At 53.9% G+C, this 18,806-nt stretch overlaps 1 protein-coding gene across 4 annotated transcripts in view; it reads right to left on the reverse strand.

The window, feature by feature from the left end:
- The window catches only part of CACNA1S (calcium voltage-gated channel subunit alpha1 S), an 80,297-nt gene that overhangs the window by 54,011 nt on the left and 7,480 nt on the right, over positions 1-18,806 (reverse strand). For 3 of the 4 annotated variants that reach the window (XM_043500363.1, XM_038379748.2, XM_038379747.2), the window contains exons 2-6: positions 15,526-15,631; positions 3,579-3,718; positions 2,837-2,970; positions 2,103-2,255; positions 1,172-1,377 (exon numbers count right to left, since the gene is read on the reverse strand). In XM_043500363.1, coding sequence (XP_043356298.1) covers positions 1,172-1,377; positions 2,103-2,255; positions 2,837-2,970; positions 3,579-3,718; positions 15,526-15,631 — 739 coding nt within the window. The remainder of the gene's footprint in view (positions 1-1,171; positions 1,378-2,102; positions 2,256-2,836; positions 2,971-3,578; positions 3,719-15,525; positions 15,632-18,806) is intronic. The other variant, XM_043500364.1, reaches the window with a different exon arrangement.

Raw genomic sequence — 18,806 nt, forward strand, 5'->3', positions numbered from 1 at the left:
AGACTTGCCCAAGGTCACACTGGGAGCCTGCAGCAGAGCAGGGAATTGAACCCGGGTCTCCCAGGTTTCAGATTTGTCCCTACCCATCGACCAGCCTTCCTCCCAGGAACCCCTAGGAGGAAGAAGGGCCCAGTGGTTAGGGCACTAGTTTAAGGCTTTGAAGACCCAACTCCCTACTCTGCCACAGCCTCCTTGTGTGACCTTGGGCAAGTCACTTAGCCTCTGGGCCTCAGCTCCCCATCTATGCAATGGGGATAATAGCACTGTCCAGCCTGCCTCCCGGGCATGTGTGTATGTGGGTGTGGGTGGGTGTGGGGGGGGGTAACAACAATTAAATGCTTTGAGATCTAATGGTGAAAAGCACTGCATAAGAGCATGCATCTGATGAAGTGAGCTGTAACTCACGAAAGCTTATGCTCAAATAAATGTGTTAGTCTCCAAGGTGCCACAAGTCCTCCTTTTCTTTTCCTTCTCGTGGCTGCTACTCTGAAAGCAGAGCTAGGTGGTGTTATTATCAAAAGCCACCAGATACAACATCAGACGCTGGCCCAGCACTCTGTGTCTCAAGCTGCCCTCACCCCATGCTCCTGAGAACAAAGGATGCCCAGAAGGGTAACACACCGAGGGCTCTCCGGAGGCAGAGGCGGGACTGGAACTCAGCTCTGCAATTCCCAGACTGTCCCTGAGCCATCACGGCGTCCTTCCTCCCCTACCATTCTTCGTGGCTTGGAGGGCAAGTTTGAAATCACTTATACCTGAGCTCCAGAGTTGAGGAGCCACCCGAGGACTCGCTGCCACCATGCAAGGGTGGGGTTAGTTTGAGAGTCTCAGCGGTACTTGGATAGAGACGGTCTCTCGGGTAGGCAGGGCTCAAACCATTTGGGGCTCTGCCGGGAAAAGCCAGCACCTTTCACTCCACTCGACGGCTGCGTGGCAGCCAGCCCACTCTGCTGCACTGGTGGGTGTCACCTTCTCCCTGGGGGGGCATTGCTCAGTGGCTACCTTCTCCAATAGCTGCCGAGTCTGGGGGGTTCACTGCCCCGACAGGGATTTCCACCCTTTGGGAAGCCTGGCCAGCCCAATCCGTTTAGTGCCATGTTCCTGTTCAAAGAGCCGGCCAGTGTCTCCTCACCCCGCAGCCAGCAGGCTCAGGCCTGAGGCCCGCACCTACCCAGTAGAGGACTTCCGTCCAGCCCTCCATGGTGATGCACTGGTACACGGTCAGCATGGCGAAGCCAAAATTATCAAAGTGGGTGATGCCGTTGTTGGGCCCCGGCCACCCGCTCCTGCACTCGGTGCCGTTGATGGTGCAGTGATGCCCATGGCCGGTGCTGGCGCACGGGGATGGCTTCTCCATTTCCACGGTGGCAAGGACATCTGAGGGTGAAACCAAAGCACAGAAGTCAGGCTGAGCAGAGGACAGAAGGACAGCTACCTGCCTGCTGCTGCCTATAACTCAGCCCCCAGCCCCAGCCAGAAGACGGGTTTGGTGCAGTGCAATATACCTCCTAAACACACCATATAGCCTTGTAACATCCCCAGCCATGCCATATAACGCCCCAGATATGCCATACACCTCCCAGCCATGCCATATAGCCATATAACGCCCCCAGCCACGGCATACACCTCCTCACCATGTCATACACCTCCCAGCCATGCCATATAGCCTTATAATGCCCCCAGCCATGCCATACATCTCCCCGCCATGCCATATAGCCATAGAACACTCATAACCATGTCATACACCTCCTAACCATGCCATATAGCCATATAATGCCCCCAACCATGTCATACACCTCCCCACCATGCCATACACCTCCCAGCCATGCCATATAGCCTTATAACGCCCCCAGCCATGCCATACACGTCTCCGCCATGTCATATAGCCTTATAATGCCCCCAGCCATGCCATACACCTCCCCGCCATGCCATTTAGCATGCCCTGTTCCTGAGCTGGCAGAGCCAGTGATGACACTCAGGGCTGGGCTTCCCGATGCCACTGATAGATTTACTCCACAGACACACCCCACAGTAGCAGTGCCATGTTCCTCTTTCCCTGCTCTGCCCCCCCAGCTGGTGGGAGGGTCACCCACGTTCCAGACCTGTTCCGATATAGTAGCAAGTCTTGTGCATCTTGCCCTTGAACAGCTCCTGCCCAACGATGGCGTAGATGATGATCATGAAGAGGACCAGCAGGGCGATGTGGAGCAGGGGCACCATGGCCTTGATGATGGAGTTCAGGACCACCTGCAGGCCTGCAGCCCAGGGAGAGAGAAGGGGAACAGGTCACACCCCCTCCCCACCTGATTGGAAGCACTGCAGTGTCACGAAGGGATGGAGGGACCTAGGCCTAGCTCTCACCAGTGTCTTAACCACTAGGCCATCCTTCCTCCCCAGCATGTGTCCATCCATGTCCCAGGAGTGTGTGTGAGAGAAGGAAAGCCCTGGTGACTCTCTCAATCCCATTACAGGCAGCAGCAGCTCCAGGTCCTCTCATGCTGCCCCAGAGAGATTGGGGAAGGTCGAATCCCCGCAGTCCATCTCCTTGGGAGGTGGTCTCAGGATGGGGACATCTGGGTCCTAGACACTGGGGTGACACCCACCAGCTCCTTTCACAACAGGCTATGGTGGGATTGGTGCATGCTGGGTCCTGGTGGGTTATATCTCAGCAAGGGGCACTACACGGGGACTATCTAGACTTTGCTGGTCGGCTGGAATTCCACCGAGACCCATCTGGGGGCTGGCCACAGACCCATGCGAAGGGGAAGCCTACTGCAGCTGCCGTGACCCTAGCCTCCCGCCAGAGCCGCCTGCCGTACGGGCAGCTTTCACCCACTTGGCACTCCCGACACCAGGCGCAGGGGTCTCAGCACGCGGAAGGCTCGCAGGGCTTTGACATCAAAGCCGCCCTTCCCCGTCAGCGGTGCACCCTGCATCACGTTGATCTGCTCCACAACCACCGTGACCAGCCTGCCAGAGCGGGTGAGGAAGGGAGTGGGACAGAGAAGAGAGGGGAAAGGGGAGGAGGGGGGCGAGAGAAGGAACATGGAGGGGGAGGAAAAGGGGGGAAGGAGACAGTAAAAAAAAAAAATCCAAGCAAGGAAAGTCAATCTCACCCTGTACAGGCAGGGATGGGGAAGTTCCCACAATGGCCCTTGCCAGCACAGCTAAACCCTAACCTCATCTCAGATCGAGCCCAGATGGTTCGGTACGGCTTTTTTTTCCCCATTTTTCAGCATGGCCAGTGAATCAAAAGATCGGTTATTCTCTCAGCTCTGATTTAAAGCCAGCCCATGTGCAGAATCTGTAGGTCTCGAAGAAGGACTTAAAAGTGGAGAGGGCGTGTGGGCGAGCTCGTGGAAGTTGTATTAGGCAGAGGGGCGCCATGTGGGAAAAGGCACTAGAACTACGTAAGTGAGCCTCATCCAACTGGAGTCACTAGAAACCGGCTTCAGTGGGCTTCGGATCAAACTCCAGGTGTCAGGCGTGTTCACACTGTCCCTACTGTGGTCTCACAACCCACTCCAACAAAAACCAGGACATTTTCTAAGAAACCTTCTGCTCCCCCCCTCCTTTACCCCAAAGAAACAATGGCGAAGTCCAGCACGTTCCAGCCGTTTCGGAGGTAGGCATCCGTGTGGAGTAGAAACCCATAGGCGATGATCTTGAGTGTGGCTTCAATGGTAAAGATGATCAGGAAGACGTATTCTATCTTCTCCTGTGAGAGACCAAGGACAGAAGGGAACCAGTAGTGAGGTGGGTAACAGACACAGTGAGGGGGAATGACACCCTAGCCCTGGGACCCCCCACAGCAATCATTCAGCAAAGTGCAGCTTGTTTATTGTAGTGTTGCCAATGCTTGTGATTTTATAGTGAGTGGCGGGATTTCAGGGGGGTCTGGAGCCTGTCTGGCGCCGATGCAAGAAGCTGCAGCCCCCTTGAGAAGTTCGGTCCTGCGGGAAGCCGGAAGAGCGAGCACTGCCTCCGTTCCCTCCTCCCATCCTGTGAGAAACATGGACAGGGCAGTACCTCTGCTCTTTGCCCCTCCAGCACCTGGCCTGGGAAGGGACAGAGGGAGCCATCCCTAACCTCCCAGCCTGGGAAAGGGGAGATGAGAGGGGACCCCACTAAATGCCCCCCCAGGCCTGGGAAAGGGGATGAAGAAACCTAGGAGGAGCAGAGGTGAGGCTCTGGGGGGTGGACTGAGGGGTTGGGGACTGATGGGGAGGCTGGACTGATGGGGAGGCTGCGAAAGAGAAGAATATTTAAAATAAAAAATGATTTTTTTAGTTATTTGGACAATTATTAATTAAAAACCAAATTATTAATTGTAATTACTGGATAATGTATATATGTATGTAGTTATCAAAATTATACAACAACAGCAGACGGTTTAAATGATTTTTGAAATGCTTTGAATGTGACTGAATTGATTTTTTTTTTTAGGGATTATGAATGTAACTACAGCACTGAGCTAAGGGTTTGGTATTGTAAAGATATTCTTACGTGTCAAGAGCTTTGCAGCTCACCTCATTATTCAAAAACCATCAGAAAACGTGCTGCACAGAGAGAATGCTTTGTGTTTCTCGGCTGTTCATTGCTCATTTGCTGGCTCCATCTTGTTCAGTCTATTTCTAAATGTGTGTGAATTAAGTTTTCTATCATGTTGTCACTTTGTCACAGGACAGAGCTCTCCACTGAGTACTTAGGTTACACCTGTGTACAAGAACTTCCCACTCATCCTCCCCTTTTTCTAACCAGCATGGATGCCTTCCCTCTACCACATCTCTCCATTTTGGAATGGATACTTTTGAGGGGCTATCCATCCCCATAAGGAGATACCATTAACAGAAGCACGACTATTATACTGAAATGAATCTCTTGCTACTGAGGACTAGCCCAAATACAACATCTTCTGCATCTTCTCCTCCTGTCTGTCTACTTGCGACCTCCATTCAAGCAGCCACATGTGCATTAAAGGTTGACTTGTCAACTGGACATTATCATGCACATACTGCCAGAAGAGCAGAGGAGAATTCGAAAGGCAAAAGACAGATTGGGGCCCTGTAGGGATCTGGGACAAAAATTGGGGATTAGTCCTGCTTTGAGCAGGGGGTTGGACGAGATGACCTCTTGAGGTCCCTTCCAAGCCTGATATTCTATGATTCTATGCAAGATTGAAAAACAGAGTTTGATGGGTTTTTTTTTAAATCTCACTGATTGTGGGGCCAATCACACGATTTTAGAGGATCTGAATCATGGTCCTGCTTTGAGCAGGGGGTTGGACTAGATGACCTCCTGAGGTCTCTTCCAACCCTACTCTTCTAAGATTCTGTGATTCTTGATCTCTTGGGGTTGGCAATATTGCTATTGAATGAGAATCTCTAATTCACGTATCCCCTGTTGTTAAGAGGGAAAACGTAGCAAACCAGTTTAATACTTTTTGAGAGAAGCCTAGGGTGACCAGATGTCCCAATTTTATAGGGACAGTCCCAATTTTGGGGTCTTTTTCTTATATAGGATCCTATACCCCCCACCCCCATCCCGATTTTTCACATTTCCTGTCTGGTTACCCTAGAGAAGCCCCCCACTCTCTCACTAAGTGACTTGCTGATCTGCATGTGATTTGCATCCATAGCCTCCCAATAACTCTGTACCCGGCTAGCATTTCTGCCACAGCCAACTCCCAGGTCACCTCCACACCTGCTGCCCCTGCTCACGCACAGCCTCTTACTCCTTGGGGGAACTGCACGCAATGCACCACGCAGTGCAGAATTTTGCAGAATTCCCGGTTTCCCCTGCAGAATTTCTGGCCGCCACTAGGGGCTGCTGGACACTGCAGAGCCCAGCTCACAGTGAGCGGAGCACTTTGATCCTCATTCTCCCGGGGTCGGGGAGGGCCTTGGAGACCCAGCCAGCTCTGGTAAAGGATGAGGAAGGGCAGGGCTGCACCACACCATGTCCCCTAGTGGGACAGTAAAGAAGCTGGGGGGGAGTAAAGGTTCTGGGGGTGCTGGTGTCTGCCCTGCGACTGGGATCTGCCGGGAGGAGGCTCCTGATGTCTGGGCTGGAGGATGCTGCGTGGCTCCGCTCTGGGGGGATGGGAGTGCAGGCGTCTGGGCTCTGGGGGACCCAACACAACTCCCTCCAGCCCCCCTCTCAACTGGAACTGGGTTGTCATAAAGGTTTCTTTAACTCTCTATTCTTGGGGGAAATCTTTTTTGCTGTTGTCTGTAGAATCATAGAATATTGGGGTTGGAAGGGACCTCAGGAGGTCACCAAGTCCAGCCCCCTGCTCAAAGCAGGACCAATCCCCAATTTTTGCCCCGGATCCCTAAATGGCCCCCTCAAGGATTGAGCTCACAACTCTGGGTTTAGCAGGCCAATGCTCAAACCACTGAGCTATCCCGCCCTAAATCTAACCCAGGCCACGGCGGTGAGAGCGCCAAATGCTAACCACTAGACCACCAGGGAGGCGATATTGTTGATGTACTTGTTGACAGGTATTTTGAAATAAATTACCAAAATAATTGAAACTGAAGTGATTATATTGTGTTATTTTGACAAATAAAATCTGCAGAATTTCGCAGAATTTTTAAAATTTTGGCACAGGATTTTTAAATTTTTGGTGCGGAATCCCCCCATAAGTAGCCTCTGTTTCCCTCCTGAGCCCAGTCCCCTCTGATCCATTCCACTGTGATCCTGTCCCTCTTTATTAAGTACAGTTGAATATGACTTCTGAGCCCCACACCCCCACTGTGGCCAGTCCCCCCAGCTGGGTCCCTCACCTTCACTGTGGCCAGCCCCTCCAGCTGCCCTCAGCCCCACTGAGGCCAATTCCCGCATCTGGGCCCCCCCTCCACTCTGGCCAGCCCCCCCAGCAGAGCCCTTTTCCCCATCTGTGGGGCCCCTTGCTCCCGTCAAAACCCAAACCAAGCCCTGGTTTTGCCCATGGCTGTCCTCGATGGGTTCCAGCTCCCTTTGTGCTGTGAGCCCCTCTTGCCGCTCGTGGCAGGAAACTGAGGTTTGGCAAACCAGGGGAAGGGGAGAGAACCCCTACACTCCATTTGGGCAGAGAGGATGCTGCCCCCCTCCTCTCCTGCCTTTGTCCAGAGGCTTTGCTGTCTAGCTCTTTGGCTGACTCAGTGCAGCTGCCTGCGGCCATCAGGGCCCAGAATAGTGGCTGCGTTTTGCACCGGGCACAGCAGTAGCTGCCACCTGTCCATCACGCCCGCTGACGCTCATCATTGCCTGTTGCTAGGGCCTCTTCCAGGTCAGGATTTAAATACTTTAGAACCAGCCAGATATTTGGGGGAGAGGGTATTTATATTTATGTGTTTACATTCAGACCCCACAATAACAGCCCCTTCAGGGGAGCCGCCACTGCCACAGGGCAGGGAGATTCCCCACTTTCGGTTTGCTCTGAATTCCTGACCCAGCCTGGAATTACACCCTGAATGCTCTTCGGGGCCAGACTCTAATACAGATGCCCATCTCCTGCTGCCATCAATAGGGGTGTTTGGCCCACACATATCTTCCTAAGTATTCATTTGACTGGTAGAGCAGAAAATGACAGAACTGAAAGAGTGAATTCACCCTAACGGGATGGGACCCAGGATTGAAATCTTCCGCCTCTAGGTGCTGGGCAAGAAATCAGGCCAAAGCCCGTGTAAGCTCCCTTTTCACCTCCACGCAGACAGCGAACATGTCAGGTATGACTGGATAGCTAGCAGCCCCATTCCATACTATGACCCGAGAACCTGTTAATGCCAACCAACAAGGAGGTACAGAGGGGTACAGGTATACCCTGAGGTCAGTTTTCAGAGTAGCAACCGTGTTAGTCTATATCCGCAAAAAGAAAAGGAGTACTTGTGGCACCTTAGAGACTAACAAATTTATTTGAGCATAAGCTTTCGTGAGCTACCGCTCACTTCATTGGATGCAACTGAGGTCAGTATGCACCATCTCATTCACCCAAGAATGTCATGAGAGGTCTCCACTGAAAGCCGGTGGCACATAGGTTATTAATATCATTGTGAGATGTATGTACTGATACTATGGAAGGAGTTCTGTATATATACTGAAAACATGGTCTTATAGACTGGATTAAGGTGTTAGTCATCACAGAGGTGAAAAAACAGGTTTTCTGTCAGACAAGAGATACTGATTCTCCGCTCTCTGTGTCAGGTTGTACTTTAAGTATTGTAAGATAACACAATGGCTGTCCATTTACACATGAAGTCAAACACTAAGGAAGAGATGTGAAGCCAACAGGCAAGCAGCACACAGGAGAAACAAGCGTCCGGTGGCTATGCTGTGTAGGAGCAAGGACAGAGAACAATATCTGGAAGGCAAAGATGACACCCCATCGTCCTATGCCCAAGAAGTAAATGGAAAGCATGTCGCATTCATAAGCAAGTCTGGCAGGCCAGGTCAACTGACTGGGGCTTGCGCTACAGGGCTAAGCTAGCAGTGTAGACATTCGGGCTGAAGCTGGAGCTCAGGCTCTTAGACCCTCCCCCCTCGCTGGGTTTCAGAGCCCAGGTTCCAGCCCAAGCCTGAGTGTGACCCCTGTAAACCCGAGATGGTTGAACCGGGCTCTGAGACTTGCTGCCGCGGGTCCTTTTTTGCAGTGTAGACGTACCGTTTGAGGACCTGGGCCTTAACCTTTTGTGCTTCAGTTTACTCACTAAAAATGGATTTTTTCTTTGGAGCACATTCTGTGGTATCTGAACTGTAGATAAGAGATCTCTTGGTGTGTTTGGGGTGGTTACTGGATCCGTGGAGGTAAGTGTGGGGATCCGTGGATTTCTTGTAACTAGCTGTCTGGAGAGTTCCAATGTTGAAGCTGATTGTGGTGTCCAGGAAGTTGATGCTGATGCAGGAGTGTTCTAGAAAGAGTTTGACAGATGGATGGTGGTTGTTGAAGGTGTGGTGGAAATCTATGAAGTCCGGGCTGCAAACTTAAAATTGCCTTCACCAAACAAGGGCACTCCACAAGGGAAACAGATCACATCAAGGAACAACCCCACACTGGAACCCATATCGGACATCACCGAACAGTTACAACCTACACTCTATGGGGACCACATCCTGAAAGATCTTTCCTAAATCGTTTCTTCTGGCCTTCAAACAACCCCCCATCCTCTCCAAACTCATCCACAGACCAGGACACACTCACTCAAAGTGGCACCAGAACTGCCAGAACACAGATGTAAAACCTGCAGACATAGCTCCACTGCTGCGATGACCAACACCCCACACAACACACCTTTCAAGATCCATGGGTCCTACACCTGCCTATCACAACAAGTGGTGTACCTCACCCAGTGCATTAAGTGCCAAACAACAACTATGTGGGTGAACCCAAACAATCACTACACTCTCGAATGGACTTGCACAGTAAAATGATAAAAAACAAAAACACCCAATCACCTGTGGGCGAACACTTTTCACCAAACGTCCGCGCCATGTCTGACCTCTCAGTTCTCGGCCTCAAAGGAAACCTGCACGACGCTTTCAAAACACAAGCTGGGAGCTTAAATTCATAATGTTGCTCGATACCAAAAATCACCATCTTAATAAAGACACTGGATTTATGGCTTATTACAACAAACTGTAACCCACTAACCCCCTTTGTTGTCCCATGACTGCAGAGGTGATAACGGGCCACTTCACTTTGAATGGTCCCTTAGAATATGTGAGAGACTATGTGGGTGAATGTCAGGTTTCAGAGTAGCAGCCGTGTTAGTCTGTATTCGCAAAAAGAAAAGGAGTACTTGTGGCACCTTAGAGACTAACAAATTTATTAGAGCATAAGCTTTCGTGAGCTACAGCTCACTTCATCGGATAAATTTGTTAGTCTCTAAGGTGCCACAAGTACTCCTTTTCTTTTTGGGTGAATGTGTTAACTACTTATGCTACATAATCTATTCCACCTAGGGTGACCAGATAGCAAGTGTAAAAAATCAGGACAAGGGGTGGGGGGTAACAAGTGCCTATATAAGAAAAAGCCCCCAAAATCGGGACTGTCCCTATACAATTGAGACATCTGGTCACCCTAGTTCCACCTTGTATTTAGTACAGAGTACCTTTCCCAGACCCGAAGAAGAGCTCTGTGTAGCGCCAAAGCTTGTCTCTCTCACCAACAGTTGGTCCAATAAAAGATATTTCCTCACCCACCTTATCGCTATAGCCTTTTTAAACAGAGCAGTCCCCTCCCCACTCCCCGGGCCTGCTTTTTTACAAGTCTCATTGGGTCTGTACCGCAGCCCATATAGTCCACACAGCAAGGAAGTTCTGCCTTACAGACCAACACTGCATGTGTGCAGGGCCAGATTAACCTTTTGTGGGCCTGGCGCCAAACATATTTGTGGGCCCCCATAGGGGCAATGGAGCCTGGCGTGGGGAGGTTGGTCCCCAGACCAAGGGACCAGCCAGTGACAATGGGGCATGGCATGGCAGAGGTGGTCCGGCTCCGCCCAGCCCAGTGCGAGGGCACTATTTGCAAGCTGCACAGTGGCCCTGTGATGCCAGTGTGCCCCTTCCCCTCGGGGGGCAGGCCCATGCCACACCACAGAGCCCCCCGCCCATCACCAACACCCTCCCGACTTCCTATGGCCAGATCCCCCGTGGACCCACTATGCCCAGCGCCCCTGCAGACCTCCCCCAGAAATGCACAGCACCCTGCACAACACCACCCCTGCCCACAGCCCCACCACAACTGCCCAGCACCCCCCACACAGAACCCCTACTCCCTAGTGCCCCAACACACACAGATCCTCCCACCCCCAAACTCCCCACAGATCCCCTCCCCCATGCCCTGTCTCCCGACCGCACTCTCCGGCCCTGCTGGGAGGTGACTGTGTCTGTGGGCTGAGCTGGCAGCGCAGCCAGGGCTTGTCCCAGGGAATCGCTCCAGCCCCTCGGGAGTGGCACGATCAGCCAGGCCAGGGCCTGCTGGCCATGCCAGACGCACTTGCCTGGAGGGGCCCAGCCAAGCCCCCTACACTCTTCCCCACCCCCCAACCGGCCAAGCTTCTGCACCAGTCCCAGGTGGCACAGCTCCGGGAAGACAGGTGGGGCCCCACAGGTGGTGGGAAGCAGAGACTGACCAGAGCCGGAGGTGCACTGGGATCTGGCCAGGGGGCTGAGAGGGGCAGGGGGTAGAGAGGAGCCCTTGGCCAGCCGGTGGGCAGGCCAAGAGAAGCAAGTGGTGGGCAGGGGGGCCAGCGGGGTCTCGGGGTGCAGTTCAAGCGGAGCAGGCCGGGGCCCCTTCTGAGCATGGGCCCGGCTCCGTGGAGCCACTGTAAACCCGGCACAGCATGTGCTCACGTCTATGCAGAGTGCTGCTGCAGAAGTCACCTCCAAGCCCGTCGCTTTGGCCATCTTGTCCCTGTCTTTGCCTCCCTCGTCTCTGCTGCATCGAACATAAGCTAGCTGTCTTCACTGGCAATGGCCCCAGGGCCTCTCCCCACCCTCCCTCTCATCCACTCCTGAGATTCCAGATGGCGACGCTTGCCTCCGACTGGACCATAACGGCCGCCTCCATCGCCCTCCTGTTACATTTTCCGTGCTTTCCCCTCCCGCTGGGGCGGAGCTCCCTGCAAACACCCGCAAAACTCCCTCTTCTCTTCCTTCACGTCCCTCTGCACCACTCTCCTTTGCCAGGATACCTGCAAAAAAACCTAACAGCTAGGCTGAAATCCCTGCCTACCATGCTGGCCAGGATGGATTCATTGTTCCCTTGAACTGTACTGTCTGTCTGTGTCCACCTGTTGTCTCTTCTCTTAAATTGTCAGCTCTCCGGAGCACAGACTCTCTTTCTGTTCTGTGTTTGTACAGCGCCAAGCACAGTGGGGTCCTGGGCCACGACTTGGGTTCCTAGGTGCTACGGTAATCCAGATAATAAATAACAACAGCTGTGAGGGGCTAGTCAGGGATGCAAGCTTGGGATCAGACACTCGCTCTAAAACCCCTCTGGATTTGCATCTCCTGGGATTGATGTGGGCCCTCGCTGATCCATTCTCCGGGGCTGGGGCCTAAGACTAGGGTCCTGGGCTTGCCTCTGTCTCTGCAAACGCTCTGCAGGGCATTGCGACTGGAATGCTGGGAGGGCACGAGGATACCCATGAAATAATGCACCTGACAACCACTGCCAGTGTCTGTCGGGGCCACGTATTGGCTGAATAGGCAGTGGCAGCTACAGAGATAACCAAGGGCCCCCCAAATTATTTGCCGAATAACTCATGTGGCAAACCCAACAAGAGCTGTATAATGGACGGATCTGCAGCTACACTACTGCTCCTGGTCTGGCAATGCCAAGGGGCCGTGGGTGATGGGACCAGGGACTCCTTCGCCAGCCAGTGCAGAGCTGGCTCACTCATCTCCTGGGATTGATGTGGGCCCTCGCTGATCCATTCTCCGGGGCTGGGGCCTAAGACTAGGGTCCTGGGCTTGCCTCTGTCTCTGCAAACGCTCTGCAGGGCATTGCGACTGGAATGCTGGGAGGGCACGAGGATACCCATGAAATAATGCACCTGACAACCACTGCCAGTGTCTGTCGGGGCCACGTATTGGCTGAATAGGCAGTGGCAGCTACAGAGATAACCAAGGGCCCCCCAAATTATTTGCCGAATAACTCATGTGGCAAACCCAACAAGAGCTGTATAATGGACGGATCTGCAGCTACACTACTGCTCCTGGTCTGGCAATGCCAAGGGGCCGTGGGTGATGGGACCAGGGACTCCTTCGCCAGCCAGTGCAGAGCTGGCTCACTATACAGGCTCTGCTCTCAGCTCCCCATGGCCCGGCGTGGGGGGGATGCGGAGCATCTCGGGAGGTGTGGGGGGACCAGAAAGCACTGCACTAGAGCTATTCTCTGCTTCCCTGAGCCCATAGGGAGGCATTAGGAGCAGAATGAAAGTCCAAGGAGCCCTGAGATTCCTCTAAGTTCCACTGGGAGCCAGGATGGCTCCTGAGAACCCAGCGAGTTTCAATCCCCTGCTCCGAGTGCAGGAATGGAAGCACCAGGCATTGGGCCCAGAGCATGTGGCGGACGTTTTTCCAATGGCACCCGGGAGGCAGGCACCCTGGCGGGGGGGTGGGGGGAGTATTTCCAACCCAAACAGCCTCTCGATGTCAGGAGACCCTGGCTGGAAGGCTGCCTGTTCGAACGGCTCCCTACACAGATCGGGGGGTACTCGGAGAGGAATGCGTACAGGGGGCGGAGAAGGAGAGGGTATGGATGGGAAACACATAGGAAACAGCCGAGGATTGGTTCCTGGCTTGCATGCTCAGCTTTCCCCAGAGCTCCGGCCCCCACATCCATTGCTTCTCTCCTCCCATAAACAAGTGATGGGGCTTGTTTGATGAATCCCAGGGCTCCTGAGACAGGCTGCAAAGCAGCAATAACTCTCCCTGGGAGCTGAGCGAGTGGAGGCGCCACTTCCTACAAGGAGCCTTTCCCTTTATGGACTCCTTAGCTCCCGATCATAAACCTTGCCGCTTTTCTCTATCAGGGCTGGCCTCTGTAACCCTGCCAGCGGAGCCTTAACTCTGGGACCTACACGGGACCCCAGCCATAACTTAGCCGCCCACTCAGATCCCCGAGGTATTGTCAGCTACCAGTTATTTATTCACTTTAAAAGCAGCAGGCGCAGACCCTGCCCGTGCTCCTGGCTCTGACACTCTATCATCTCCGGGGAGGTCTGAGCAGGCAGAGGGTCAGAGGAGTGTGCAGATTCCTTTCCTTGTTTCAAGATTCATGGGACTGTAGCGGCTGGATTGAGATCCCTGGGGATTTCGCTCTTCTGTAGCCACACAGCAGTTGCCGCAAACTTCCCTCTCAATTTGTGCGTGTGTGAGCGAGAGAGAGACCACTGCCCTCTTCTGGATGCAATCAGAACTGCTCAATTGTGTGCCAAAGGCCCTACTCCGCTTACAGCTAATGGAGATTTTCATTTTGCTCTGATAGTAGGGGCCTGGGCTTTCTGGAGCAAGATGATCTGAATTAGGAGCCCGCTGTCACTATGAAATTCTAACCGCTCACAGTGTGAAACAGATGGACAACTCTGCAGTTCTTAAGTGGCCAAAGGCTTGTTACAATGCCCTGAAAGAAGATGTTTTAGGGGGCTTTTCAGCCCAACCAGAATGAGGAAGGAACAGAAATTACAGGCACTCTCGTGAGATTTCCAGCTCAGTCTCACAGATCCGAGCTCTTCGGGTAAGGCTGAAATAAGCCTGTGAACTTTGGGTGCTTGTTTGAAGCAAACCTTCAGACTGCAGCACTAACTGTCCCCAGAGATCATTGCACTGGGACTCGGGAGACCCAGTGCTTTCCCTGCCTCTTCCGCTGGGTGAGCTTGGGCAAGACACGGCCCCTCTTTGTGCCTCAGTTTCCCCCCACCCTTTGTCTGTCTTGTCTATTCATGTTGTAAGCTTCTTGGGCAGGGACTGTCTCTTACTACATGTGTGTGCAGCACCCAGCACAATTGGGCCCTGATCTCTGTTGTGGCCTTTCAGTACCACCGTCATGGACCTAATAAGGATAAAATCCTACTCCTTTCTAGTCGCCTTTCTTTTTTCTGAATACAAACCCTTGAGGATACAGAACACACCGTATATTAGAGCCAGCTGGTTGTCAGCCCCCGAGCGAAGGTCAGCAAGGACAGTAAGCATAACTGACAGTATGAGAAGGACAGGCTATCATCAGTTCTCAGACTGTGGGTCAGAACCCCAAAGTGGGTCACGACCAGATTTTAATGGGGTTGCCAGGGCTGGTGTTAGACTTGCTGGGGCCCGGGGCCAAAGCTGAAGTCCGAGCCCCACCCCCTGGGGCCAAAGCTGAAGTCCGAGCCCCACGCCCCCCGGGCCAAAGCTTCGGCTTTTGCTTCCCCACCCAGTGTGGCAGGGCTCAGGCTTCGGTCCCCCCACCTGGGGTCCTGGGGCACATGTCTTACAAGGAGTAAAGCAGGACTCTACAAGGAAGGGACAAACACACTAGACCATCTCAGATTCCATCGTCAATTTCTCCTCCCAGCTGGACAACCCGCAGGGCCCCAGAATTTGAGTAGCTGCTCGGGTCAAAGGGGATAACGGAGCAGTTTAATGCTGCTAACAGTCAACAGAGACGTTTTATTAACATCTTGTTACTTGTGGGGTCAGCCACTCCCTTCCCAACGCTACAGGGAGCAGCGGTCTGTATCTTGGTGTTGTGGGTCCCAGCTTCCCTTCCTGCTCATGGACTCAGACACGCAGGTGTAAATTTCACGAATACATAATTGGAGACCATGCAGCTCACGTGCCGGTGGCTTGGAGGATGAAATTTCAGTGCCAGGCAGGCGCTAACATTAGCGAGCAAGGGACTCAGCTCCTTAATGCTGCCTCAGCTTGATGCACCTGCTATTTATAAAAGGTTATTTGGAGCACAGGTAAAGGAAAAATGATTGCCTCGGGGGCTTTGCAGCGATCAAAACGGCACCGGGGGGCGGGATTGTACAACACGAGGATGAGGCTGTCTCTTACCAGGCTGGAGTTGGAAGCGTTGGTATCATCCTCCGGCATGGGCAGGTAGGCAGCCAACGCCACGCAGTTGGCAAAGATGGTCATCAGGATAATGATCTCGAAGGGTCTGTGGGTGGGCATTAAGGAGAAGCACAGAGCCGAGGCACTGTCCTTGCGTACGCACCAATTAACGGTAACGACCTCATCAGCTGGTCCAATGCCAGGGCACCGGCCACATTTACACAGGAGAGACCTTGGAAAGGACTAGCCAGGGGTGCTGCAGCTCAGGACTTGAGGGGCACTGGCAGAGCTTGGGTGGAGGATTCAGGGCTGCAATAACACGGGGTGCGGTTGCCATCAGACCTGCCAACACTCCCACAGTTTCAGAGCCTCTTACAGATCTGGGGCACAGCCCATCAGTCTAGGGGGAAATCAGCCTCTGATTGGCTGCCTTCCCACTGCCCCACCTCTTGAGGAAGGCACCCCTTCTCCTCTCCTGTGAACGGGGATGGGATCCTGCCTCTGCTTCTCCCCATCTCCCTCCCATCCTAGAGTTACCAACTTTCTACTCACACGAAACCGAACACCCTTGCCCCACCTCGGGCCCCACCCACCTCCAAGGCCCCACCCCCACTCACTCCTTTCCCTGCTCCCTCTGTTGCTCGCTCTCTCCACCCTCACTCACTCACTCATTTTCACTAGGCTGGCTCAGGGGCTGAGGTGCAAGAGGGGGTGAGGGCTCCAGCTGGGGGTGCAAGTTCTGGGATGGGGCCAGAAATGAGGGGTTCAGGGTGTAGGAGGGGGCTCTGGGCTGGAGCAGAGGGTTGGGGTGTGTGAGGGGGGTAAGGGCTCCTGCTGGGGGTGCAAACTATGGGGTGGGGCTGGGAATGAGGGATTTGGGGTTTAGGAGGGTGCTCCGGGCTGGGATCGAAGGGTTTGGAGGGCAAGAGGGGGATCAGGGCTGGGGCAGGGGGGCAGAGCCGGGGAGTGGATCGGGGTGCAGGCTCCGGGTGGTGCTTACCTCAAGCTTCCCAGAAGCAGCAGCATGTCCTCGCTCTGGCTCCTATGCAGAGGTGCGACCAGGTGGCTCTACATGCTGCCCCATCCACAGGCGCTGCTCCCATTGGCTGTGGTTTCCAGCCAATGGAAGCTGTGGGGGCAGCTTGCAGAGCCCCCTGGCTGCTCCTAAGCATAGGAGCCAGAGAGGAGAGCTGCGCAGCCCGGCGGTTGCAGGGAGCCTACCAGCCCCACTGTGCTGCACCACCAACTGGACAGTGAAAGGCCCGGTTAGAGGTGCTGACCGAAGCTGCCAGGATCCCTTTTCGACCAGGTGTCCGAAAACCAGACACCTGGCCACCCTATCCATCCGGCCTAGGAATGGGGGGGGGGATGAAGAACCTCTGCATAAGGAGCTGAGGGACATGGGTAGCCAGGGGCAGATGTGGGGCTTGGGGAGGGGCTCAGCAATGCGGGGGAGCTGGGGAAGAGTGGGCAGCTAGAGGAGCACAAGATTGATGGGGAGGCACAGAGCGGATGTGGGGAAATGTGGGAGCACATTCATAATTGCTGTGGGGCTGTTGTGACCCAGTGACCTCTTGATGCCAACTGGCACAGCAGGTGCAGGTGGTTTTACAGGGATCTCCTGGGTCAGCTCTGTGCATGGTAGTACTCCAGAAGGTGGTCTCCACCAAAAACCCGTAGGCCGCTGGTCGTCACAATAATTTTGAAATGTAAGCATGGATAACATTTAAGGAATTATGACTCTCTACTGAAAGTTATGTTCTTAAAGCCTCGGAGCTGAGGCAGGTAACCAAGAGGGGACATATCTCAGACAGGTTCCTTTCAGGAAGGGGTTACAGACACTTATCTCCGCGTCTGGTCCTTGTGTGTGGTCCCTTCACAGAAGGAATCTAGTTGCATACGAAGCCACAAACTCATCTAGATTACAAAATTGACAAGAGATTACAAAATCTACAGGGCGGAGCAATTAGCATCATGGGGTCTGGGTTAAGAATAAAGATCAAAGGACTGTTTTGAGGTAGCCCAGGCTGCAAAAGAGACACTGGGGGCTCCTTTACTTAGGAGGCAAGCTGCCAGCATGACTTGTCTAATGAAACAAGGATCACAGGCTGTAAAAGGCTGGAAGGACTTTGGGGCGAACATTGCTGTGTACGACATGAAAGTAGCAAGTCTAGGTTCTAGAATGCGTGCTCTGATTTTATTTTGTATGTAATCATTGGTTTCCAATACACACGCTCCACAGCACATCTCCCATGCTGGGCGACAAGCCAGGACAGATAACACAGCAGTTCAGACAATAGAGCAGAGACCCTCCGCCCCCCCCCCCCCGGCCAGGACTGTGACAAGGACCATGAGTCCCTTGGCCATCGGGGAGGCCACCCTGCAGCCATCCAGGGAGCCCTCTGCAGTCCCACTATCATGACCGTGGAGCTGCAGAGGGCTCACAGTCCCCATGCTGCGGCAGGGCCATGACAGCTAATCCCTGCAGGTGCAAGGAAGACTGTGTTCCTTGAAGGGCGGAGCAGAGTCCTGGCCTGGTGGGGGGTTGTCTCTGCTCTGCCCCGCCAGAACCGCAGCCTCCCCCTGTCACTGGCCCTGTGGCAGCTCCTCTGTTGCCCTGCTATCAGGGGAGCGAGCGAGCGGAGCAGCGGAGAGACCCCCCCCCGGCCAGGACTGCAAGGAGGAGGAGGAGAAAGACAAGCCCTAGCTGCAAGAGAGGCCACCCGGCTGCTGAGTGGCTCCTGCCCACTAGATTATTCCAATAAAATCCGTGCCCCGCCTGCTGTTCAGCTAACGGGGAGCATCCTGTACGTGCTACCACCGCAATCTCAGCTCCCCATCAAATCAACTGCTGCACGTGCTCCTTGGGACACACCCAGCGTGTGCAAAGCCGAGCAGCAATCGGAGGCGGGACTGGGGAAGCTGTGTGCAGGTGGGGGGGAGGGGGAGTGTGTACGACTGCTTTGGGTGCCGCGAATCTGGGAACACTGTGGGTGAGCGATCGGCGCACTCCAACCTCCAATGTCCCCTGGAGGGCCCAGTGTCCCCCTGGCATGTGCCAACTGCTAACCCTTCAGTGACAGCAGAGGCCTAGAGTGCCAGTGGAGGGGAGAAGCTGACCCCCCTTGGGCAGAGACAAGGCTCCCACATACAAAGGGCAGGTGGTAGCGAGGTGCCTCCCCACCCCAGGTACCCCGGCTGTGAAGCTGGGCACAGAATTCATTCCTTTGCATTTAGGGCGTGGCTGAAAGTGTCCCCACCCCAGGGAGTATTTCATGCAC

Source organism: Dermochelys coriacea, chromosome 21 (assembly GCF_009764565.3).
Source record: "Dermochelys coriacea isolate rDerCor1 chromosome 21, rDerCor1.pri.v4, whole genome shotgun sequence".
Lineage (NCBI taxonomy): Eukaryota > Metazoa > Chordata > Testudines > Dermochelyidae > Dermochelys > Dermochelys coriacea.